This window comes from Cetorhinus maximus, chromosome 2 (assembly GCF_964194155.1).
Source record: "Cetorhinus maximus chromosome 2, sCetMax3.hap1.1, whole genome shotgun sequence".
NCBI classification, from domain to species: Eukaryota; Metazoa; Chordata; class Chondrichthyes; order Lamniformes; family Cetorhinidae; genus Cetorhinus; species Cetorhinus maximus.
Genome location: NC_135880.1, coordinates 125625064 through 125652358, shown reverse-complemented (window position 1 = coordinate 125652358; position 27295 = coordinate 125625064). Strand labels below are relative to the sequence as shown.

Here is a 27295-nt window from a genome sequence, read left to right as displayed (position 1 = left end):
CTCTAATGGCCACAGTGTCATTACAATATGATTTATGTCATCACATCCAGTATTGAAATTACACTGTGAGATACCAACACACAAAAACTTGACCTAATTGTATGAATTTTTTTTTCTATTATTCCAGCTAAGGCATAAACCCATTTACCTAAAACAGGTTGATGCCTCTTAAAGAGCAGGATGAAAAAGTTGACATTTTATCAGCTATTTTACCATTGTATTAGTTAAGGGTTCTGTTTTCACAAAAGAGTCAAAATTTTGCTTAACAACTGCTTTGGAGAAATGCTACTCCTTTAACAGGATTGGCTTTTCATTTACATTTGGAGATCAGTTGGTCCTTTTTTCTGTCTACATTAGAAATTATGTTAAATGCATTGAGAGAACTAATTTACAGCCCAGTGTATTTGCTGTTTGTGAAAGGTGACCAAGAAAAAAGGATTTTTTTTTTTGTTACCCTAATTTTAAAGCTGAGGAGATTAGGCATGAGTATTGCATGTTGTACAAACTGCATCACTGTTGTCATCATAGTATTTTTTGTTTACAACTGCTGTTACCTCTCTTGCAATCTGGGTTGCCATTAATCTCAAAGCAAAAATCATTTGCTGCTATTTTAACATCCCATGGCTTAGGAGTGAGTTTTACCATTCCTACTTTTGCTTTTTTTTGAAAAATCAGCTGCATGAATTATTAACTTTGGAATGCTAAATAGCAGCAAGCTCTTCAACGTTTTCTTTCTTTTTCTGTTTTCCCTCATTCATGCAAAATGAAGCAAATGAAAGAAATGAATTTAAGAGTGGTTTGGTGATGAAATCATGTGCCAAATTATTCATTTGATCTGTATGTATGGAAGCTTCAAAGTGGCTGATAATACACTGGCCAGGATTTTCCTTGCCCACTGGCATCAGGCGTGTTCGGTGGCATGAGCAGATAATATGGCGCGATTGGTCACACAACAGCGTACCAGTTTGCGATCATCTGTTCAGCCCACCAATGGCAAGCCCGGTTCCTGCCTTGGACATCGGGAACCTCATTGTAATACATCAGTATATCATTATAAGGCCAGTATGCCGGACTCATCCCGCCCCCGCTGGATCATCCGCCCACGTTGGTGGGAAAACACACCGATGTGTTTCACAACAACACATAAGCAACGTGTGCCTGGTGGGCTGCACTTTGCTTGGGACTTCAAGGTGTGTTTGCCTGCCTTGCATCAGGCAGCACTCGCAGTCATCAGTGCCAGTCTTCACAGACAGCACCACATCACTTTTAGGGGGGCAGGTCTCTACCTACCAGATCAGCCAAATGTGGGTGGCTTTTCAATGGCAGCAGGACAAGGTCTTGCTTGGGGAATGGGGAGAAGTGACCTCACACAAGAAAAGAGGCTGCAGGACGAGAGCTGTACTGGAGAAGGAGGGTATCCCAGGGCGTGTGCAAGTGGCCTCAAGATGTTGAGGGCTGAAGAGGCAGTCTCCAGGGGAGATGAGGCCAGATGGACATGTGAGGGTATGTATGTGAGAATGGGTGGTGATGTCCCTTGAACTGGCACTGAGTGAGATGCCAGTGAATGTGTGATGAGATTGAGTATGTGAGTTTAGAGTGATGAGATGTTTGCCATACCCTGGCTGCATGCATGAGATTATTCATCTTCTATCTGCACTGGATGGCCAACCTCTTCTGCACAGCGTTGTCACTGACCATGTTGCCACCACCTGCCATGCTGGATTGGTGATGCCGCTGCCCGTCCTACGGCCGGGGCAGGGGGGTGGGGGGGCGGTAGAGGACATCACGCTGGGCCTCCACAGCGTCCAAATGGCATTCCAGTGAAGTGTCATTAAACCTGAGGGCTGCAGTCTTTTTGCTTTTCATGGACACTTTCCCTGCAGTAGTCGTGGGCTGGTAGCACTGACGTGTGCGCAGACTGGACTTTAAATATGGCACCCGGCGTGATGAAGCGCCGAGGTGATGGTGTGGCGGGCGAATGAGAGCCCACCCACCATGGAAATGGCGTGTTTCCTGGGAATTCATAAATAATGTGGCAGGTTTGGGATGGTACAGCGTGAAAACCCGCCATCACAGCTGGTGCGTAAAACATCGCTTTACCTGCCCACTACAGCACTTAGTGCAACTCTGGGACGATTCCACCCACCGTTTAAACCTGAACCTGGATTCGCTAAAATTATTTTTGTGTTTTACTGAGGACATTATTTTGGATATTATTTTTTGTCTTAAATGTTTTTGAACCAGCTGCCTTCTCAGGTGGGTCTAAAAGATCCCATGGCATTATTTTGAAGACGAGCAGGGGAGTTATCCCTAGTGTCCTGGCCATATTTATCCCTCTATCAAGATCACATAAAGCAAATTATCTGATGATTATTACATTGCTGTTTGTGGGAGTTTGCTGGATGCAAATTAGCTGCCACATTTCCTACGTTACAACAGTGACTACACTTCAAAGGTACTTCATTGGCTGTAAAGTGCTTCGAAAGATCCAGTGATCATGAAAAGTGCCATATAAATGCAAGTCCTTTTTTTAGGAGTTTTAACAAACTTAACACTTTATTAATTAAAAATAACCCTAAAGGGCAAAGAAAGGAATGAATTATCTTTGCCTTCAAGTACTTTAAGTTCCAAGATCTGCTTTCTTGAAACCTGTGGCAATAACTCCATCTATAGTGCCCCAAACATGCAAATTAACCTGTCCATGGAGAAAAATTCTTTGCATCAAGCCTGGCATTTCTGGTCTTGGGCTCTCAATCATGGCTGATGTGGAGCTCAGACATATATATGGCAAGTTTCTCCTTTGAACTCCTGTCCACCACAGACAGCTTGGTAATATAATTACAAATGTGTTGGTGACTGATTGATTAAACTGCGGCAGGCCTATAACTATAGTGATGAAAAGAATAATAAATTGCAATCTAACTTGCAACCTTCAAGGTTGGTGAAGGAAAAATATGAAACTGGCTTGCTTTGAAACTGTGACTTATTTCTATAGCTTTGCAAGTGTTAGTCTAATGTAGGATTGCAAAACACTTCATCTTTCCAAGTTTGTTCATGTATGTAATTAAGTTGTCAGACGCTTTAATACAGTCTTGGGTATAAAGTTGCCTGTCAAGCTATATAGACAGCATCTCTCATTGACCTGTGTCTAATAATAGGGCTGTGTGGGACTTTGACTGATGGAATTGGTCGACTTTGTACTTTCTGCTTCTAATTGAAGTCAAATGGGATAGAATAGGTCTACTTGACACACAATCCTTCATGTTTTCAGTTTCACTGACATCAGAGACAGTGCTGAAACCTGATCTGAAGAATATCAATGCTGTTAGCCTTTAAACAGAGTGTACGCATAAAGCAAGGGCAGCAAAATAACATATTAATAAGATGAATTGGGATCACGTGTGATTGTTGATTGGACATATGAAATGAATCCCATTCTGTATTGGTTGCCTGATGAAACAACTATCCTTTTATGACCTAATGCAGAAGGTTGTCAATAAAGATTGAAAATTGATTACCCTAAAAAGTTCACATAAATAACATAACTTATAGGTCAGAAGTGTTTAATCAAAAGATAATTCTCGAAAGTCATTGGAGTTAAATATTTCACAATCGTTTCAGTTTACAGTTACAGCAGTAGCTCTCTCACCTCTTCAGTTGGGAGGTTGTGGATTCAAGCCCACTTTAGAGGCTTGAGCACACAATCCAGGCTGCCACTTTAGTGTAAAACTGAGGGTGCATTGTGCTACTGGAGGTACTGTCTTCCAAATAAGAAGTTAAACCAAGGCCCCATTTGCCACCTCAGATGGACATAAGACATCCCACGGCATTATTTTTTAAATTCCACCACGGCGTTTGGTGGAATTTAAATTCAATTAATAGGTCTCGAATTGAAAGCTCGTCTCAGTAATGGTGCCCGTGAAACTATCATCAATTGTCTCAAAAACCCATATGGTTCATTAATGCACTTTAGGGAAGGAAATCTGCTGTCCTTACCCAGTCTGGCCTAAATGTGACTCCAGGCCCACAGCAATGTGGTTGACTCTTGACTGCCCTCTGAAATAGCCTAGCTAGCCGCTCAGTTGTGGCAATTAAGGGTTGGCAACCAAATACTGGCTTCGTGAACGATGCTTACATCCCATGAAAGAATAAAAAAGAAATCCAGAAAGATTGAGCAGAGCATTTTCACAACATGTGCCAACCAGTTTTTTTTCCCAATTGGACACTGGTATCCTGAATCCGATATTAGTCCCCTGATCACTTTTATTCAAGGGACCAAACATCTGGGTGCAATCCAAAATAGCAGCCACCGAACTTCAGGTGCAGATAGAGTTGAGAAATCATGGCCTGATTTTGTAAAGTTTTTCCCTTTTTTTTGTACCCAAAAAATAGGCAAAGCAAGGTTGAACTTCTTTCACCACATCCATACCATATTGTATATGGTAATATACACAAATGTATATTTTCCAAATATTAACATTCTAATCCCACATCAGAGAACAATGGATTAATCCTGAGGGGAGGCAGTGGCATAGTAGTATTATTACTGGACTGGTATTCCAGAAACCCAGAATAATGCTCTGGGAACCCCAGGTTCAAATCCTACCATGACAGAGGGTGAAATTTGAATGAAATAAAATAAATCTGGGAAGTCTGATGATGACCACGAAACCATTGCCGATTGTCATACAAACCCATCTGGTTCAATAATGCCCTTTAGGGAAGGAAATCTGCCGTCCTTACCAGGTCTGGCCTATAAATGTCCTCTGAACAGGGCAATTAGGGATGGGCAATAAATGCTGGCCTAGCCAGTGACACCCACATCCCATGAATAAATAAAAAAAAACAGTATTTACATACTGAATATAAATAACAAAATAATATTAAATGTCTAGCTCTATTCTAAAAAGTTCTTTACCATTTTAATTTCTCATGCGCACTATAAGACAACATCAATAATTTGGAAATTACATAATGCCATTGATATAGAAAAACATCACAACCCATTTCATAGAAGCGTTATCAGTTGCAAATGGAGGAGATATTTGAACGAATAACCAAAGTGTTGTTCAAAGGGTTGGGATTAAAGAGAATCTTGAAGAAGAAGCTGCAGAGTGAATTGGTTTTGGAAGGGTATTCCAGAGATCATGACATTTGAAGATGTCAATGATGGGGTGAAGGAGAGGGTTGCAGAAGAGGCCAGAATTTGAAAAATAAAGTGTACAGCACTGGACTAGTCACCAATAGGACTGAATAGTGTAATCGTGAGTAGACCGTCTCCATTTTGGACCTTATGATAGAGGGAAAGTCATTGATGCAGCAGCTGAAGTTGGTTGGGTCTCAGACACTGCCCTGAGGAACTCCTACAGCGATGAGCTGGGACTGAGACAACAATTAGGGAGAGATGAGGCCGTGAAAAGAAGACTTAAACGTGAGGATGAGAATTTTAAAATTGAAGTATTGGAGGACCAAGCGTCTATGTAGGTCAGCAAAAAACAGGGCTGATATGTGAGTTGAAACTGGGACTGGGTTGGATATTGGCAGAAAAGCTTTGGATGAGCCAAACTTTACAAAGAATGGAGGATGGGATGCCAGTTAGTAGAGTAGCGGAATAATCGGTGAGAAAGGAATGGATGAGATGTTCAGTGGCAGATAGGCTGAGATAGGCAATGTTGTGTAGGAGGAGGTAAGCGAACCTTTTGATGAAAAGTATATATTAATCTGAATAAATTTTGTAGATCCATTATTTATAATTCATATCTAACTAATGATATTGATCTCAATTCATTGGTTACTTTGCTTGTCATTTATCCAGCTTTGTGTTTCAAATTTCAGACTGCTGCAACGGCATTGAGATACAAAGATACCTTAGTGTAAGAAATGTTACTATTGGGCTAACTCTTGCTCTTATGTGGTTTGTCCAAACAATAAGTTTCAGATGGGACAACTCAAACAGCATGCTGCAGACAAGGAAGATTAGGTTGAAGTTCCCTTGATACTGTATTTCACACAGCTGGTTAACTCTGCTCATTTGAACTCAGGAGGGGTCATTGTTGGTTAGGCTGATGGATTCTAATGTAGGGAGGTAATCAGTTTGACCAGAGACTGAAGCTGGAGTCAGGCTAATTTTAAAAAAAGAGAGCTGCTAAAACAAGTGGCTATTAGTCAGCCAAGGGCTGTAAGACGGATAGAATACAGGACTGAGAAGTTTGGTAAATTAACTTTAAGTCAAGCAATATGATCCAGTGAAGAAGTGTAGCAGAATGTAGGGAAGGATATTTCCTCTGGACTCAGAATCCTGCCATCAGGCACTGGATGGGAAACAGTCACTCAATGTGATTTCCCCAGAGCGGCCAATTAATGGCAAGAGGCAGGCTTTCTGTCCAATTAAGGTTCTCAAAAACTGGAATGCCAGTTAGAGGCATTCCAACTTGAAAGGAGCAGCAGGCTATGATGGCAGGTAAGTAAGAGAGAGGGTGCTTCAAAATGGAGGGACCTCCTCTCTGACTTTTTTTCAAATTTAAAATTTTTTAAAATTGGCTTTTGCAGCCAGGTCAACAGTGTAGGGAGGAAACCCTCCACTGCTGTTCCCAGTCCAGCCATTACAGTGCCCTCTTGAATGGTCCTTCATGCTCAGAATTGTAAAATTTACTATCTTCCATATCCTATACTGCACTACCTCATATATTCCATTACAATCCTGACTTGTGTCTTGCAGATGATGGAAAGATTTTGGTGACTCATGGGGCAGAACCTTCGGCTCGGCGAATTGGGGGCGGGGCCTGCTCACCGAGGTATAAAATGACGTGCGGTGACGTCAGGCGTGTGTCCCGACGTCACCGCACATCATTCAGATTTTCAGTTCAGCGGGCGCGCACCCGAGTCAGCTGCGCACCCACCAAACTGTCAAAGACCTATTAAGGCCAGTTAACTATCAATTAAAACAATAAACTGAGCTGCCGTCCAACCTTAAGGTGTGCCGGCGAAGAGCCCAGGCGGCCTTCGCATTTTTCATAGAACCTCATCCATGGGTGGGATGAGGTTTCATGAAGGTTTTTAAAGGCTTGAAGAAACTTTTAATAAAATTCATAAACATGTCCCAGCTCATGTGACAGTTTCACATGAGGGAACATGTCCTAAAAACTTTTCTTTCCCTTTATTAAAATTTTTTAAACTTAAACTAATCTCCCTGAGGCGGCTCTGTGCCTCAGGGAGATTTCTGAGCTCTTTCGCGTGCATGCGCAAAAGAGCGCAGGCCCTGACTCAGGCAACCACCACTGCCCGCACAGGGAGCGCTCAGCGCTTCCGGGCGCGCATCACCCGCTGGGCCGGTCTTAATTGGCCCACCCACGTAAAATGGCAACGCCTAGCTGATCGCAGGTGGTAATCGGCTGCACACACTCCTGTGCCCGCTCCCGCACAACCCCCCCAACGGGGACAAAATTCTCCCCATGAAGTGAGTTATTTGCTGCAGAATAGCCAGCTTCTGACTTTTGTAACCCCAGTATTTATGGGGCTGGTCCAGTTAAGTTTCTAGTCAATTCTGACTCCCAGGAAGTTCATGGTGGAGGGTTCAGTGATAGTAAAGCCATTGAACATCAAGAGGAAATGGTTAGACTCTCAGTTGGAGATGATTGTTACCTGTCACTTAAGTGGTGTAAATGTTACTTGCCAATTGTCAACCCAAGCCTGAATGTTGTCCACATCTTGTGAAAGGTGAACACAGACTGATTCATTATCTGAGGAGTCACAAATGGGACTGAATACTGCAATCATGAGCAAATTCCTCCATTCCATTCCCTATGATGGGGGGAAAGGTCATTGATGCAGCAGCTGAAGTTGGTTGGGTTTCAGACACTACACTGAGAAACTCCTGCAGTGATGCCTTGGGGCTGAGATGAATGGCCTCCAATGGCCACAACCATCTTCCTTTGTGCTAGGTATGACTCCAGTTAGTAGAGAGATTTTCCCTTATTTCCATTGACTTCAGTTTGCTAGGGCTCCTTGATGCCACGCTGTATGAAATGCTGCCTTGATATCAAGGGCAATCATTCTCACTCAACCTCTGAAATTCAGAAATTTCCTCCATATTTAGGCCAAGGCTGTAAATGATAACTGAAACCAATATGCCTGGTGTCATAATAATTGTTGTGCTTACATTTATAAACATAGCACCATGTATGCCACGTAGTAGTGACCATCCACTGCCTATGACAGAAAAAATAATGTTTAAGTTGAACATATATTATGGAAAGAATTTTCCCGTTGGCAAATGGGGGCGGGGCCCACTCGCCGACTCGTAAAATGACGCAGGGTGACATCGGGCAGGCATCTCGATGTCACCACACGCCATTTAGATTGTCAGTTTGGCGGGCATGCAACTGACACAGCTGAACTGTCAAAGGCCTATTAAGGCCATTAACAAAGTAATTGAAGCTGTTAAGAATGCTGCCTGTCCAACCTTAAGGTTGGCGGGCAGGCGAAGAGCCCAGGTGGCCTTCACAATTTTCATGAAACCTCATCTGCGGGTGGGATGAGGTTCCATGAAGGGTTTATCAATTACATAAAACTTTTTGAAAAAATTAATGGACATGTCCCAGCTTATGTGACAGTTTCACATGAGGGAACATGTCCTTAAATTTTTTTTACCTTTATTCCATTTTTCAAAACTTAAACTAACCTCCCTGAGGCGTCTCCGTGCCTCAGGGAGATTTCTGCATTCTTTTGCACGCATGCGCAAGAGAGCGTAGGCCCTGACTCAGGGAATCCCCCCCACCCGCACAGGGAGCGCTTCCAGGTAAAATGGCAGCGCGCACCCGATCGGGGGTACCGATCTGGTTTGCGCTCGCTCCCACCCGCCCCCGCACAACCCTCCCGACGAGGGGAAATTTCTGTCTGATACTTCCCCAGTCATTTCTTTTTAACCCTAAAAGTTTATTTCCTTCTCCCCCAAAGACTGTTCCTCAATTGAGGGAAATCACTCAGTGATACCAGCTTCCCTGCCTATGATTGTACTTAACTAACCAGCAGAAGACATATGAGATAAGCCAAATTCACTTGCCCTCCAATTTTACTTTCCAGGGAGATAACTCTCTTCTGGCCTAGTACCTTTCTGTGTGCTACCCCTCCAATGTGCATCATGTTCATGAGCCAACACAAGGCAGTACTAGATCACAGGGGTGGGCTTGTATACTTGGATTTATGGTATGTCTTGCATTCTCATTTGTTATTTTCCCCAGCCTATTTAATTTGATCAAAATATTACTTCCAAATAACCACAGGAATTTTGAAGCAGAAGTTAATCAATTCCACACAATTGATTGTGTTACGTCCCACTTCTCCAGATTATTTTCCCATTTTTATTAATTGAAGACATTTTTTTTTACAATCAGATTATATTTTTAAGTGAAAAATGGTGCCCTTTATAAATACTCTACAGGAGCATTCTGTGCAAATTGTTTTCCTGTCACACCAGTCAGGTTTCATTTTAATAGCAAAGTAAAAAAGAAAAAATCATCTGCTCAATAACAACAGCAAAAGCAACTTCATATTTTAATAGGGGTTTTCATTGTTAAATAGTTCATGAATGCTGCTCTGAGGAAAACATTGTATTAGGTTCTTGGTCAAAGAGGAGAGTTTAAGGAATTTTTAAAGAAGGAGGGAAGTGGATTGGATTATGGAGGGAATTCCACCAAGTGACAGGTGGGAGTGCGGGGTGGGGGTGAGATGAGTGAAAGTATGACCACCAATGCTGGACAAAGGGATGGCAGGGTGCAGAGGAGGCAAGAGTCAGAGGAACAGAGAGTTTGAGGAGTGTGTGTTGGAGGAGCTTGCAAGGCTGGAGGAGGTTGCAGAGATAGGGAGAGTTGAGACATTAAAGAGGTTTAAATAAAAATGTGATCATTTTAAATTGGAGGTGATGTGAGGCCAGGAGGTTATATAGGTCAGCAAAGACAAAAGTGATGGGTGAGCAGGACTTGGTGCAGTATAGGATATGCGAGATAGAATTGTGAAATTTACTGAGTGTGAAGGATGGGAGACCATCCAAGAGGGCACTCTTGTAATGGTTGTGTCTGTAACTGGCAAAGGCATAGATGAAGATTTCAACAGCAGAGGCTGAGACATTGGGCAGAATTTTGCCCTTGATGGGCGGGCGGGCGGGCCCCACCGGCTCGGCGGCGGGCAGGCAGCCGATTGCCGCCACCAAAACGGGCCTTGTCGCCATTTTGAGTAGGCAGGCCAATTAAGGCCCGCTCAGCGTGACGCCCGGTGGGAAGCGCTATGCGCTTCCTGTGCGGGCACGGGGAGGGGGGGATTCCCCAAGTGTCAGAGTGCGCTCTTTCCCGCATGTGCACAAAAGAGCACACATCTCCCTGAGGCAAAGTGCTGCTTCAGGGAGAGTGCTGACAGTTTTTGAAAGTTGAAAATTTAAAAAATTATTAACATGTCCCCCTCATGTGACAATGTCACACGAGATGGGACATGTTAATAAATATCACATAAACTTTATTAAAGTTTTTTAAAACAGACATGAAACCTCATCCCGCTGGTGGATGAGGTTTCCTGTTTTCTCTAGTTGCTGCCAGGAGGCTCCTGGCCTGCCCGCCAGCCTTAAGGTTGGACGGGCAGGGCCTTTAATTGGCTTAATTATCCTGTCAATGGCCTCAATTGGCCATTGACAGGTCGGCGGGTAGACAGCTGATCGTGCTGTCCCCCCGCCTTCCTGAAGATTTAAATGGGGCGGGATGATGTCGGGGGTTCCCCCCGATGTCATCCCGCGTCATTTTCGCGTCGGCAAGTGGGCCCCGCCCCCAGCTCGCTGGCGGAAAAATTCTGCCCATTGGCAGAATTGAATGATGTTACAGAGGTGGAAGAGGATGTGGGATTGGAAGCTCAGCTTGAGGTTGAACAGGATGACAAGGTTGTTTTTGGTCTATTCACCCTTAAACAGTGACCAGGGAAGAGGATGGAATCGGTGGCAGTAGTATGGAGTTTGTGGCAGGGGTAGAAAATGATGGCTTTGGTTTTCCTGGTGTTTTAACTGGAGATGATTGGAACTCATTAATGATTAGAATCTAAACAAGCAATCTGAGAACAGGGAGGAAGTAGGAGGAGTTGAGAAGATGATGGAAATGTAGAGTGGACATCATCGTTATACATGTGGAATCTGAATCCCTTTTTTGTGGATGATGCTACCAATGAGCAACATGTAGAGGGGGAGGACAAAAATACAGCACTGATTTCTATACTGAACAGAAAAGCTTGGCAGTAAGTAGTGATATTGTCACTGGACTGGTCATCCAGAGACCCAGGTTAATGCTCTGGGGACCCAGGTTCCAATCCCATCAAGGCAAATGGTGGAATTTGAATTCAATAAATATCTGGAATTAAAAAGTCTAATGATGAGCACAACACCATTGTTGATTGTTGTAAAAACCCATCTGGTTCACTAATCTCCTTTGGAAAAGGAAATCTGCTGTCTTCACCTGGTCTGGCCTAAATGTGATCCAGACCAACAGCAATGTGGTTGACTCTTAAAAATGCCCTCTGAACAAGGGAAATTAGGGATGGGCAATAAATCCTGGCCTAGCCAGCAACACCCACATCCCACAAACGAATATATTAAAAAAATAATGGGCAGATTTGTGGTCTCACAGGGAATTAAGGGATATGGGGAGTGGGCAGGAAAATGGAATTGAAGCCCAAGATCAGCCATGATTGTATTGAAAGGTGGAGCAGGTTCGACAGGCCATATGGTTTACTCGTGCTCCTATTTCTTTGCTCTTGTATTCTTATGGGCTGGATTTTCACTACCAAGGTGGATAGCTCAACTTGGGAAAATTCCCTATTCAACACTCCTGCCTTGGTTTGAAGTGCCTCTTTATGTGTTATTTTCACTCCGGTGAGGCAGGGACAGGATAGACTCAGGCCTGTCGCCCCCCAGAAGCAGATCAGAAGTGGCCAAGGGGTAGCCAAACTGGTTAAAAGGCATGCCTTGATTCTCTGGGACTTTGGTTACACTGTAGGCCCTCTAATCCTCACACCCTATCACCCACCCCAGCCACTCCTCATGCCACTTCCATGCCCCCATGCCAATTCAATGCCAACCCGTTCTCCCATAAAACTTGGCTGAGAGCCCAGACTCTTATAAAAGGATTGTGCTGGTAAGTTTGTTTACACAGGTGCAGAAAACTGTTGACTTCGTTTGATTGATACCTCTATGAGGTTATAATAAGTTTATTTTTTTCTGGGATCTCTTTTGTTGATGCCTCAATGCTTATTTGCACAAGCTTGAGGTGCCAAGTGCTTAAAGCTTCTGTGATTGATACTTCAATGGTATGTTTGACACTTTTATAGGGCTGTAGGGCCACCAGTGTTTTCCTTTTTCAAAAATTATGAATGAAAGTTTTCTTCCAAGCAATTTCACATATGCCGTTGTTACTATAGGGTTCATTAATTCTGTTGGCATGGAGAGTATGACAGGTCATTGTGCATGGTGAAGGGCATGAAGAAAGGAACATAGGAAATAGGAACAGGATTAGGCCTTTTGGGCCCTCGAGCCTGCTCCAGCATTCTATTAGATCATGGCTGATCTTCAACCTCAATGCCATTTCCCTGCACGATCCCCATATCCCCTGATATCTCTAATATCTAGAAATCTATCAACCTCTATCTTGAATATATTCAATGTCTGAGTTGGCATGACTTGACATGTGGATTAAAAGAGTGGGAGTGGGTGGGGGGCATAGAGTAGGCATGGATAAGACCTATTGAACTTACCTTTCAAAAGGTTCTCAAATGCAGATGATAGTTCATGATTCCTCTGAAATCCCTTAACCATAAGTCAAGGAGAAGTGTGCTGATATTACAATCTTGCCACAATGAAGTGCATGCTCTAGTTGTAAGTGAGAAGAGCTGTGACAAAATGGAGGAAGGTTAGGGTATTATTCTTAAGTAGATGTAAGAATTTGTTTCCACCTGTGTGTGGGGGGAGCGGGGAGAGGGTGGATGGAAGAAAAGGGAGTCCTGGGTGTGCCTTTGTTCTCCGGGCAATACGAATAAATATGTTAAGGAAAGACTGGCTCCAGATTCCCTCTTTGCTCAGCGAATGAGCAGTGAGTTAAACCAAAGCTGACCTGACTCTAGGAAAATTGCTAAGGGGGAGTACTAAGAGATGCGTATCCCTACCAGCACCACCCCACCCCGGCAGAAACGGTTCCCGCCTGCCATTTTTAATGGCTCCAGGCTCCTTCTGACTCAACGAAAATCTGACCCAATGAATCCATTCTATAAATGATTCCCTTCTTGCTCAAACCCTTGTACATTATTTGGCATCTTTTCATCAACTATTTGCTAGGATGGTCACAGATTTGTAGGAACGGAGCACTTTATAGCATGCCCTATTTGTTAGACCTTTTCTGTCACTATTCAGCTTGTTCCTTGTGATGTTTTATTATATTAAATACGCTAGATAAATGCCATAGTTGTTGAAAAATATTTGCGCTGAAAATTGCTGGATGTGCAAGCTGATAACTGTGCGGCAAGGGCAACAGGATATCTTGGACTTTGGTGGATGATGGGACTAACAATCTACCTCCTTAGCCAATGTTATTTTAAGGATTGAGAAAAAAATGAAAAACAACAGAAAAGGAAACAGGATGTATTACTGTCAAATCAAGTACAGAAAGACAAATAAAGAGAGGGAAAGTTAAATGGATTAAGAGAGAAAAAGAGACAAAGAAAATTTTTTAAAAGTTTATATTTCAAATTTGACATTTATAAAATCTCTAAGAAGAAATCAATTCCTGAAGGAATCCACAAACTAATTTATTCCCTTTCAGAGCCAGATTAGTTGACTGGTATTGTAATAACAATTATGAGATTGTTAAAAGGTTACTTGTGTTATTAATTACCAGAGTTCACTTTTTTGGTTCCTCATTGCAATGTGCAAATCCAGCAAGTTGATAAAAATATGGGAAGACATGAAGGTTGAGATGCCGTATGTGTGAATGTAAATTGACAGCAAGTTCTGGAGATGCGCATCTCACGATGTATCTCCTAATCCCCTGATCTTGATGGCTAATTTTCACAATAATGATGTGCATCTTTAACATGCAGTTATTTTTCCAACAAACCCCAGTCATTTGTTATCCATTCCCTTCGAATAAAGTTAAATGTCTCTGTTGCTCGTGCTGTTCATGACAGCATGAGCAACAGCTTTGTTTTTTTCAAAGCTAAGCTTCTGTAGATACTTATCTATAGGCTGCATTTATTAAAAATAAACAAAAAATTGAAAAATATCATTAACACATGGTTGCTGACATATTTAGAAATATTGCCACGATTTTGATACTTTTAACAAGGTAACCCAGATGTTCACCTTAAAAATTGGAATTGAAATAAATATACCTATTGTGGATGTCTGAAGAGATACCAAGAAATCTGACAAGTATTGGTAATTGGAAATAAAATGTCTCATATTGGAAACGCACAGCAGGTTCATCACATTCCAAAAGGAAAAGATAAGGGGTTAATGTGTTGAATGTGACCCATCATCAGAAGTGGAAGTCTGCAGAACACTGGCATTTCCTGATAGAAATTTGTATAATCGCCTTTCTTCTAACAATAGTTTCTCAAATCTCTTCCTGTAGTTTGAAGGCTGTAATAAGGCTTTTTCAAGACTGGAAAATCTCAAGATTCACCTACGAAGTCACACAGGGGAAAAACCTTACCTTTGTCAGCATCCAGGATGCCAAAAAGCTTTTAGCAACTCAAGTGACCGTGCCAAGCACCAGAGAACACATCTAGATACAGTAAGAGTCTCTCATTCAGAATTCAGCACTATTATTAAGAAATAAAAGCTTTTAAACTTAATGGTAAATAAATACATTGTAATCTAGTTCAAAAATAATCTTGGTCTTGCTGCAATTTATTTCTTAACTTCTTCACATGTTCTAACACATGAAAGGCCCTGCACAAATATTACTTTTATTATAATTCATGTTGCTTATTGGCCAAGAAATAAAATATCCCATTTGTTATAAAATGCTTTCATGTTATTTAATATTTTGTCAAACATTGCTTGGGAGATAATGTTAAGACTATATAACATACAGCATATTTACTATTTAACCTTATTTGCTGCTACAAATACAAATAATTGGTAACAGTTAATTATTTTCATCTGTTATTATGTGAGTTCAAACTTATTCAATTAAATATTTAAACTTGTTTAGATTTTGGCTTTTCATGTGAGTCAAATACATTAATCGAATTTTCTCTCTCATCCCATTCAGTCCTTGCTGGAGAAGAGATACAATTCCAAAATCTCAGTTGAGAAGATTGTAGACACACACTGCTATTTTAAAATAAATGAGTTAATGTATGTGTTAAGGGCTGGTTGGCTCAGTTAGATAAATAGTGAGCATGCGGTTCAGAATAATGCTAATAGCACGGATTGGATTCTCATTCTGCCTGAGGTAGATTTAGGACCTGCCTTCTCATCCTGAGAGTGGGAGGCAATGGCAAGCCACCATTGACAAAAACTGACAAGAAATCAGATCAGGATGAAGCAATGAGCCAAGGACTGGCCTTTGGGCAAAGCACTCATGGAATGGAATCGAAATGCATGTGTTAAAATAGTATTATGAAGAATGCCAAAAAATGTTCTAATTGTTCATTCCCTTAAGTCAAGAACAGTAATTATAGACAATATTCCCAAATGTAACAGCACAAGACAAAGAGCTCATGCAGTCATTGCGGCTGTGATACTGTTCAAAGATCGAGAAAAGTGAAGATAGGCCCAGATTATCAGAGTCCATTTCTTTGCTCATTGTAAAATTCATGTACTTATTTGCTAATGTAAACTATTGAGATTTGGGAGCACAACCTCCAATGCAGTTCCCATCTTTTTTGTTAATGTTAATTATTTTAGCTCCAGTAAAATTCAAGAATACTAGAACTTGAAAAGGCTTTTAACTCACCTGGCTGAATCTTGTTATTCGGGGCTAGATTCAGAACCTGCACTGGCTATTTCTACTCCTCACATCCAGTAAAGATCAATGTATCATATAGAGACATCTTGCATTTTTATGTTGGCTTCACTGACAGACTAAATATGTGAGAAAATTGTAGAAGCTTGAAAGTGCAACAAGGCAAAAAGGGGATTATTCAGTTGCTGCTGGCTGCCAGAAGAATTAACTGTAGAAATACGTAGAAATGACAACACAGAAATCAGCTTAACCAGTTCAAGTCAGCATTTACCCTCCATATGATCATGAAGCCCTAATTACATTTAACCATCCTATTCCCATTTGCTTCATCCCTCTGTCCAAGCTAATCTTGAATATTGGCGTTGGTTCTGTCTCAACCACTAAGGAAGTGAATGCCACAGCTTCACAACTCTCTATGTAAAAAAAAGTCTCCTGAGCTCTATTCTAAATCTCTTCTAAATTTACATTTAATCTTATATCTATGACCCTTGATTACTGATCTCTTAACTACTGGAAACAATTCTACTTCTATCGATCTTCTTCAATATTTTCATAATTTTAAACAGCCTGTCATTTTATCCCTTAAGTTTCATTGTTCTAACAAGCAAAGCGCAAGTTTTTTGAGTCCTGCTCGATAGAATTACATTCCTCAAATTATTTGGACACAATTCTGGACCGCACACTTTAGGAAGAATGTCAAGGCCTTGGAGAGGGTGCAGAGATCTACTGGAATGATACCAGGGATGAGTGACCTGAGTTATGCAGAGACTCGAGAAGCTGGAAATGATCTCCCTAGAGCAGTGAAAGTTAAGGGTAGATTTAACTGGGGTGTTAGGTTTTGCTAGAGCAAATAAGAAGAAACTGTTTCCACTGGCAAGTGGGTTGGTAGTTAGAGGCACAAGTTTATACCAATTGACAAAGGAACTGGGACGTGGGGAGGTGGAGAGGAGCACAAGGGGAGATGCAGAGAATTTTTTTTAATGCAGCATGTTGTTATGATCTGGAAGGCATTGTGATGTAAGCAGATTTGATAGTAACCTTCAAAAGGGAATTGAACATGCATTTGAAAATTAAGAATTTGCAGAGCTTTAGAGAAAGAACAGGAGAATGTGACTAATTGGATTGGTCTTACAAGGAAATGGCACAAGCATGGTAGGCCAAATTGCCTCCTGTGTTGTGAGATTCTATAAGGAGTTACTCTCCACTCTAAATTAACTAATCGTGATTGTACTATCTCATAAAGTTAGTCTCCTCTTTAAGTAATAGTTCATAGATAGTACTTACCCAGAGAGTTACTTCCCTTTAAATTGTTGTTATGTTAGATGACAACTGTACTAGTTAATTAACTAAACTAAATTGCTTGGGAAAACATGACCAACATTCTATACCCTCTGTGTTTGTCGGGACTAATTTCTTATTTCTACCTTTGTTTTCTGTCTTTCCTAGCAGATTTTATTTTCTCTCATAGCGATCAGATACTGTTACATGGACCTTTCTGCTGTTTCTTGAGCTGAAACTCTAAATGCTTTCTCTTGCTAATCGTTTCTGACTATGCCGCAGAGTCTCAGGGGCTGAAATAATTGTAAGTATATAATTACAATAATTACAGAAGTCGGCTGCAAGCTTTCACTGAAAAATAAATTAAATTCACAAAGATGGTAAAAGGTACAAAAGAACAAAATTTAGTCAAATTTTAATAGCAAGTTTGTTTTGTTAAGGAAGGCATGTCATTTTGTTCAATGGTTAGCATGCAGCCCTATGAGGTGTATTGTTAAACTATTCACAATTGGGAAACGGGTGTTTCTCAGTAACCTTTGACTTATAGTTGAGCTCTTGCATGCCTGACTCAAGTGTATGCCTGATCCAGGTGAAGTTAATTTATTTGAGATCAGACTGGTGGACAGTACAGCAGAATACTCCTGACCAGCTCTTGATTAGATGCCTCACATCAAACAAGCCTTCACTGTACTAAAACTGGTGCTGTTTTCCCTCTTTGTTTTAGAAACCATATGCATGTCAGATCCCAGGCTGCACTAAACGGTACACTGACCCAAGCTCTCTCAGAAAGCATGTGAAGGCACATTCCACAAAAGAACAGCAGGCTAGAAAAAAGGTGAGTTAATTAGGGAGGACTGAAGAAATGAAGTGTGATGGAACAGGAACAACTAAGGCTGTTTATTCTTTTGTTACAATAAAAGTATTTATCTTATTTCAAAGTTTAACTATACTTTTGATGCAAGATACAAACCCTCTGTTTTGAATTTATGACCCTGATTATTCAGGAGCACAATGAATACACAACTCTTGCTATATATAAGAATAAGAAATGCCACCGCTGGTTCCAATAAGCTTATTTTATTATTTAAGTTAGTATATAACTTTTTTAAATTGCTAGGTTAGTCATAGAAACGAGAGAGTGCTAGAAAGATAATTGATGAACAGATTTCTCATGCAGTGTTATTAAATGCTCAGCAATGTAGGGCAATAAAAAGCTCTGTGGATCTGACAGGGAAAACTATTCTCACCTGATATCACCTTAATCTGAAATGACTATAATTTAGAATTCTCCAATAATGGAAGGAGTAATGTGCAAGAATCTTAATATTTAATTGTAAGACTGCAGGTTTAAGATTGAAAGGATGGATGATGCCGTAATGTGCAAAAATGGAGAGAATGGCTGTCTATCAATCAATTGATTAGCATATTTCTCAATGTGAACCTGAATCAGACAGACTGCTAAGGTCCAGCTATAATCCTTGGTCTATGCTAGATCAAATGGTCTGAGCAAGGGCTGTGGAGGAATGGTACAGTTGGGCCTGAATTTTCACTCTTGGGTTGGGAAAATTCCCGCTCTGCAAACATGACTCAGGAGAAGCTGCCCCGGATGGTCAGATCTTTGTTTTGGATTGGCTGGTGTTACAGGAGCTATGGCAGCCGCCCCCAGAAACAGTTCAGAAGCAGCACAGGGGTTTCCTGGTGCAGAGGCAGGCAGGGCAAAAGATCTGGCACTTTGTCCCATCTGTAAAAAAAAAAGGAAACCAAAAACAGCCCTCTAGCCCTCACCGCCCACACATTCACCATGTTCCATCCATACTAACATACCACCTCATGCCCTCCACCCAGCCTCCCATTGCCTCTCATACCCTCCATGCCAACCTATGCCCCTCACCCAACCCCCATGGTACTTTACAACTCCTATGCCAACCCATGCCCCCCACCCACCCCCCCCGTTTCCCTTACACACCTATGCCAACTCACCCAGTATCCACCAGGAGCAGACCTCAGAGTCCATGCTGAGAGGAAATAAAATAAAGTTCTAAGTTTCTACTGCTGAATTCCTATATTAAAAAAGCACTCTCATTGATAAAATCCCATTCACTACTTTAGGTTCCTTCAACCATTAATCTCTTGTAACAACACACATGTTTGCTTGTCTGAAGAGAAACTTTGCCAACTCATTCCAGTGCAATTCCGTGCACAGTCCTTTCTGCTGTTTGACGTTCCTAGTGTCAATTTTCAGTGAACTTGTTCTCGTGTCTCAACTTTGATTTCTGGGTGCTAACCAGTAGAATGTACTGGCTCATTGCCTGTGTCTGCAGTGACAAGGCCTCCATACTTTTGAAGCCTGGGCTTCATTTGAAATGAGCAGACAAGCTGCAAACACCAAGTGGGTGTGCTGAGGCAGTTCACTGGCTTTGCTCCTCAGGAATGTGAGCTGGCTGGGACACCAATTCATTGGTAGAGATTGTTGGTAGATGAATGATGGGACTGTGTTGAATTGAGCAAAGTCTGATGCTAGTGGTGCAATTGCTAGGATATGGCATGCAAAGATGCATACACTGACCTTCTCCATTCACGTGAGGTCATTGAATATTTACGACGCTGCATCCTGGTCCTCAGGCCTTGACTCCTAGCATCAACCTCTGTGGTTATCTGCTCCCACTGCCTTCTAGACATATCTGGAGGGCCTTACTGACCCATTATAGATGCATGCCATCTCTCTTCCCTTGCACCTCTTCCACCAAGGCATCCAGTCTAGTGTCCAAAAATCTTGGAGCCCGCTCTCTCACTTGTTGTGCCATTCTGCTGTCTTTCTCTCTGATATAGCTCACAAAGAGCTCACAACCTCTGCACCAGCCTCAATGACAGGTTAGTTTTAAGCAGTGCAGGCTAGATTGAACTGGCCGCCTATCCAGCTAATCAGCAACGAGGTTACTGACTGGTTGATGCAATCATGTAAAACACAAGGCAATGTAGACTTCACGTGCTGCCTGCATTGAAGTCGGTGGGCACAGATGAATTTTGCGTCATTATTCCCACCCCAAATGCTTTTATCCCTGAGTCTTTCAATTCCATCATGAGGCTTCTGACCTCCCACCCTCCACCCATCCCCAACCATCTCAGGCCCCTGATCTTCCCCCGCCCCAATTGGGAACCGACGGACCACTCAATCAATTGCCCACTCCCCTGCAAATGACCACCCCCTCCCCAATCAACACTCTCCCCAACCCTCCACAACCCTCTCCCCTGCCAAGGTCGACAAGTTATCTTTTCTGTCCAAGATTGAGCTTATTGTGCCATGACTGATCAAGCAGCAGTCCTTCCAGGTTTTACCTGGTTACATTTTGTATACTAGGTCACAATGTAAGAATATAAGAAACAAGAGCAGGAGTAGGCCATTCGGCCACTCGAACCTGCTCCACCATTCAACAAGATCATGGCTGATCTTCTTGCATTTCAATTTCCACATTCCTATCTACGCCCTAGCAAGAATCTATTTACCTCTGCCTTAAAAATATTCAATGACCCCGCCTCCACCACCTTCTGAGGCAGAGAGTTCCGAAGTCACACAACCCCCTGAGAGAAAAAAATTCTCCTCATCTCTGTCCTAAAAGGCTGCCCCTAGTTCTGGACTAACCCATAAGAGGAAACATCCTTTCAATGTCCAGCTTGTCAAGGACATTCAGGATCTTGCATACTTCAATCAAATCACCCCTCACTCCTCTAAACTCCAATGGAAACAGTCTATACATTTCTAACAGTTGGCTAAAAATGGGTCTTAAGAGCTAGTGGTCAGCTCATCATGGAGTAATGTTGTGGAAATTCAGTCTCTCCTCCACAATGAACTGTAGCACAGACTCTAGTGATGGGAGTCTTATGGTTTTGAACACCGGACAGTCGAGCTTACAACAAAATGACCTCAGTTAATTTATTAGCAGTACTGCAAGCTCGAGTTAAATGCACAAACACTGGAAACATACAAGGTGAAATTCCTTTGCCAATTTTAACAAGAAAGATTATGAATATATAGTCTTACAATTAAACTTACACCTTTTCTTGGTAAAATTTCCAAACAATCATTTTAACTCCAAGGTGAAATGACCACACATTGGCAAGTTATAAAAGGCATTATTTCTTTATATTGTGGAGTAAATATAATTTTCAAATCATCAAATATTGAGGCACAGTCATTAATCTTCCAAGATGACAGTATCACAATTAAATAAATGAAACACACTGACCACTGGCATCTGCTGAGACACTTATTGCCAGTTCAGAAAAAAGAAAACAAACTAATCCATTCCCCAATGAACTCTGTCATATATGTCATACAGATAAATGAGTATAATTTCAAGGCCGTACTTTTGTTTTGCAGTTTAGGTAATTGTCATAAATTGTTCTGCCCTAATAATCTATGACATTGTTCGAACCTCTTAGTGAAATTCTAATCTTATAACCACTCCCTGCTATCCATTATCTATAAACAATATATTGTTTTCTTGATTAATTCAGTGGAACAAAAATCTACATCAATGCAGAATGAGTCACATGGAGAGGAACACTGCAGCATAATGCATTTTACAATGTCACTGCAGTTTAAGTCAAATGTTGTGCTCACAGATGTCTGCAATTGAATATAAGTACATAGCTGCGCAGCAGATTTTCAGCAAAATGTACATATTTGAGGTAACCTCCGCCAGCCCAAAACCTCCAGGATCACCATGCTCCTCCAATTCTGGCCTTTTGCACATCCCCCTGTTCACTGCTGCAGCATTGTGGGCCATGCCTTCAGTAGCCTTGGCCCTAACCTCTGAAATTCCCTCCCCAAACCTCTCTGTCTCACGTCCTCTCCTACCTCCTTTTTTGTCAAAAACAGGGAGAAGGGATTGGCTCATTCATCATGGTGTGTGGTGCCATAGATGGGTTGAGGACCTGATCCGCAGGGCAGGTGAAGGTGTGTATGAGAGAGTGAATGGTGATGTCCCTTGAACTGGCAGTGAGTAAAATCCTGTGGATGTGTGATGGGTTTGTGAGTGTGTGAGTTGGGAGTGATGAGAAGAGTGACTTACTCTGATAGAATGGAGGAGATCATTCATCCTTTCTTGGCACTGGGTGGTTGCACTCTTTTGTGTTTTGTGCTGACGACCACTGCCATCGCCTTCCATGCTGGATTTGCTTGCTGGCCTTCGCTCAGAACGGGTGTAGAGTACGTTACAGCAGGCCTCCACTGCTTCCAGTAGGTGCCTGAGGGAGGAGTTGCTACATTTGAGGGCAGCATATTTCCTGCCTTTGGCCACCATGATTTTGCAGCAGTTTCCGATCCCTTAGAGAGTGCTCAATGCAAGTGTGCCTTTAAATAATGCGCCCGGATTACTGAAGGCCTAAGGTGACAGCGAATCAGAAGCCGCCTTACCAGCGATCCGGCGTGTTTCCTGGGAATACATTATTAATGAGGCGGGACACACCGGGAATGGGACAAGACAATGCGAAAACCCGCCATTGCGGCTGGTGGGTAGAATGTCCTTTTTCCCACCTGCTACTGCACTTTGTGCAAATATGGGGCCTTTGTGCAAATCTCCACCCTATAGCTTTCTTCCTCGCTATTGACAACAAGATCAATTTTCGTGTCAGTTGTGAATTTTTAATCATGATCCCTAACTTTAAGTCTTAACCATTGATATATAGCATGTAAGGCTATATCAGAATGAGTTCTGAGTCCTGTAGAGCCCCCTTGAAACAGGCTTCCAGTCACAAAGACATCAGTTGACCAATTCCCCACTGTTTTCTGCCACTGAGCCAATTTTGGACCCAACTTACCGCCTTTCCTTTCTGTTTCGCAAAATCATTTCAAAATTATTATTGGGGGCTATTTTAGTGTTCCTTAATTGTAATATCTATAGGCTTAAGTGATAAAAGATGGAAAAATAGTCCTATCAAGGAGATCGGCTGTCACCAGAGCCACACACTCTGCACCTGCTATTATGCCCCTCTAAATTATGGCACAAATATATTGTGCAATAACTGAGGGCAGCATCCTCAGTTGTTGGCCTCTATGCCTTTAGGTCAGCGCAGTGACAGTTAAACAACTGTGCTGCAAATAGACATGCAGTCAATCCCCACCATTGTGGCAGTACAATGTTAGCAGTGACTGTCAGGTTCACCTCAACTTTCAGTTTCACCGCCTTTCACTCTAGCAGACGGATTTCTGATCTGAAGTGGTCACTAATTGACTGGGTTTTGATATTTCAGAAAAATGACTGATGCTTTTTTCAGTATTTTCATTTCTTTTCTCACTGAATAGCAACAGTACAAGTGTATGATTACGGTTTTGCAATCTCAACGCTTGCTGAATTTCTCTAATCAAGGAGGCACTGATAGCATCTATATGGCCATCTGGGCTACTGGCTCTTGTCCTTTGTCTTTCCACCTGCTCCTCCTTACCTGTGCACTCTGACTTACCATGGTGATGCCACCTAAAGCTGAATCCCCCAGGATGTGTGCAGCTTTGTTGCTTATGCAAAGCTTGGTGAGAGTAATACAGGGTGTTAGGAAACCCTATGACATTCTGGGCCACTGTCAGTGCTGGCAGACGGCTCTTCAGACTGCTCTTTAGACAGCTCTAAAATTCCAGAAAAGGAACATACTTTTAGAAAGCTGATTCCATGTGATACCTTCATAAAGGGCTTTATTGTAAAACATTGTGCACACTGTATCTGTGGCTATGTGGTGACAACGTGGTAGTGAGCAAGAAGAGGAACAAGACCTGACATGCATAGGGTTTCATGTTCCACTCCTCCTTTGATGCTCTGACAGGCAAGAATGTTCAAGATAGCTTAAAATAGAGTCCAGAACATCTATTTTCTGGGCTGATCATCAGTCAGATGTAGGAAGAAGAATTCTCTTGTATTACACTCCATCATGGCCTACAAGCAGAATAATAGAATCAGGATATTGTAAGTTTAAGGAGCACATACGTAACAGTCATGTGCTCGGCCTGCAGCCAGTCCTGTATGTCAATAGGCACCATACATCTTGTAGCTCATTTGTGTTTCAATAATTTACCGGATGAAGTTCTTTTAAGATGTTAAGCTCCCAAGAGTTTCGGTTGTAAGTCATTTTTTGAATGTGCTGCAATATGAGCAAGCATGATCAACAGTGAAGAAACTGGAAAGTTAAGGACTGAGAATGAACCTTCAGTAAATGTGTAGCAAGTTAACGGGCAGCCCTTTGTTGCTTACATGCTTGGATGATACACTTGGCCATGTGACACTGTTGGTTAGCATTACGTTGCAGCTTTTTTAAGGTTTGCCATCATCCACAACACTTCAACTTCCTACTGTATTGTTTTCTTTCTTTCGGGAGGGTGCTCTTTAATGTCAATGAAGGCAACCTTCTTGACACTTCCACCTGGCTGCACGTTAATGGGAGGTTTAAGCCCTTCTTCCTTTGGATTTTTTCAGCTTCCAAATTCATTGGCTAGCCAACTGTTATGCATCACTTACCTTTGAGTTGCTCTGTTCACAAATCAGTGTTACACGACTGCAGCAGCAGACAGAATTTCCCTTCTCAGCTCACTCTACGAGCTCTAAGAATTAGGCACATTCCATACTGGAATTCACACTGTATGTCTAATTAGTCCAATCCTTTAACTTTCAGTGAGGTTGGGCATGTGGATTGTGAGTGAGGCACATCAATTGCTGCATACCAGTCCTGCTGTCAAAGCCCCAGGATCAGAAACTCCATTCTTATCCACTTTTATTTAGGAACTCAAGGCTGGCATATAATATGAAATGCAAGATTTCAAAAGGGCTCTATATATGTTCATTGCTCTAGGATGTTCTCAAGATTTAAATAATTGTACAAACTGGCTTAAACTGTGCAAAACAAAAACAAAAATAGCTGGAAAAACTCAGCAGGTCTGACAGCATCTGCGGAGAAGAACACAGATAATGTTTTGAGTCCGTATGACTCTTCAACAGATCTGTTGAAGAATCATACGGACTCAAAACATTAACTGTGTTCCTCTCCGCAGATGCTGTCAGACCTGCTGAGTTTTTCCAGGTATTTTTGTTTTTGTTTTGGATTTCCAGCATCCGCAGTTTTTTGCTTTTGGCTTAAACTGTGCCTGGGTAATGTCCAAATATCACAGTTTGTTTCCTTTCTTGTAATATGCTACAAGTTTGTTCATAATGTGTTGAATTATTTTTCAAACTCCATTTCTGCCACCATACACCATCAGTATCTAGAAGATAGATTAGAAACACTGAATAATTTCTGTAGTGTACAGTAAGCAGTTTGTCCTCTGTAGTGCAGACAAGTTCAAATATTTTAAGCCCGGGTGAGCTCAGACTCTATCAGTATGCTAAGCTTCTGAGGCATCTTTGTTGTTTTAGTTTAGTTGAGAACTTGAGTCTCACTTTGGCATGGACAAACATTCCCGGCTAATAACAATAAAAGCTGAAGAAACAATAAATTGTCTCAAAACTGAATTATGACTTTAATTAAACTTGAATGATGGCATGAGGCCAAGCAACCTTATACAAAAATGTGAAATTCATAAAATGAAAATCACCATAAAAATTCCATGGTGATAAAGGTTCAGTGAAGCAATTTTGCAGCAGTAGGTTACCAATGTCCTACAAATGGATTAAAGACCTCTCCTGTCACATCCTGTTAGTCATGGCTTCATGTATATAGTGAGTTTACAAATGCTCTTTGATTTGTCTTTAGCATTATTTTCAGTAGAAGTGGATTTGAAAATGTCCTTAAAAATTGTACAGAACACAATTTACCTTTCTGGGTTACAGTTCAGACCCAGTATGCACAATTATTGCACAAGGACAGTGTGTAACTATTCACAATGGTGAGGCAACTAGAATAGGTTGTCACCTGCACATTGTTGATTCAGGTCACCAATTACATTACAAAAGCACTTCTCAAGTTACTTCCAAAAATGTATGTTTGAAAAACAGGTTTTACTCTCAAAAAGATCCAAGATTAATTCTATTGTTGTACTGTTCAATAAGACTGCAAGTTAAGTCGCATGACCAATGGCAATGGACTGAGTGAGTGATACATGTTGTTTGTGAGACGCACACACATCTACATAAAACTCATTAACAATACAATGTATGTGCAAACTTTTTTTTAATTGAGGTTCTATATTACAAAGTCTATTGATAGCAGTATAACTAATGAAAATATAGAAGTAGCTGTTGCAATCCTCCAGCAGCAACAAAAACACTCAGTACATTGGAAATGAATCTAATTGACAGTAAAGGTTCTGCATGCAGACTGCTACGTGTTAAAAGACAACAAACCAGGCATAAGGGCCTGAATTTTTGCTTCCGGATCAGGTGCAAAGTGTTGGGACAATTGCCGGATCCGCAAACCCTACCCAGGAGAAAGTGCCCTGGAAGGTCAGCTTTTTAGTATGGGGTTGTGGTGGACCGGATGGCGATGGGAATCATGGCGGGCAATGGTGGCGGGCTGGGCAGAAGGCCTAACGTAGTGCACCAGCACTGTGTCAAAGCTTTTGTAGATCCCACCAACGAAAATCAGATCAGCCTGAGGCAGCCATGAACCATGGATGTACACATTAGAACCCGCACACATTCCCCCCACCCCGACCACTCCACGGAAATGGTAGGAGGCGTAGAGGCTCTCTATTGTTATGAAAATTCAGTCCAAGGTTCAGGTAATGAACATTATCCAATACTCTCTACAACCCTCAAAAGTTACCATATTGAAATCACTCAGCTGTCCATTTCATTGTAAGCTTCTGTGAGACAAATCCTCCATTCTCTTGAAAATATTCACCAATGCACAATTGGGGTACAGTTTTTTAAGGTAGTTTGATTCAGAATGCAGAACTTGTGCATTGAATGTGTTCTATGGAACTGGGCTTAGTAGATGGTGAATGCCATAAATTCACATCATTTGTTTATTTTAAAATCCTAACATAACTAGTACATACAGTATTTATGTCTGTAAGTGCAGATGAGCGCATGTGCATGACAGAA

At 41.7% G+C, this 27295-nt stretch overlaps 1 protein-coding gene across 1 annotated transcript in view; it reads left to right on the top strand.

The window, feature by feature from the left end:
• The window catches only part of LOC144697391 (zinc finger protein GLIS3-like), a 690064-nt gene that overhangs the window by 447428 nt on the left and 215341 nt on the right, over positions 1-27295 (top strand). Inside the window, exons 5-6 of the mRNA XM_078569373.1 lie at positions 14652-14813; positions 17995-18105. Coding sequence (XP_078425499.1) covers positions 14652-14813; positions 17995-18105 — 273 coding nt within the window. The remainder of the gene's footprint in view (positions 1-14651; positions 14814-17994; positions 18106-27295) is intronic.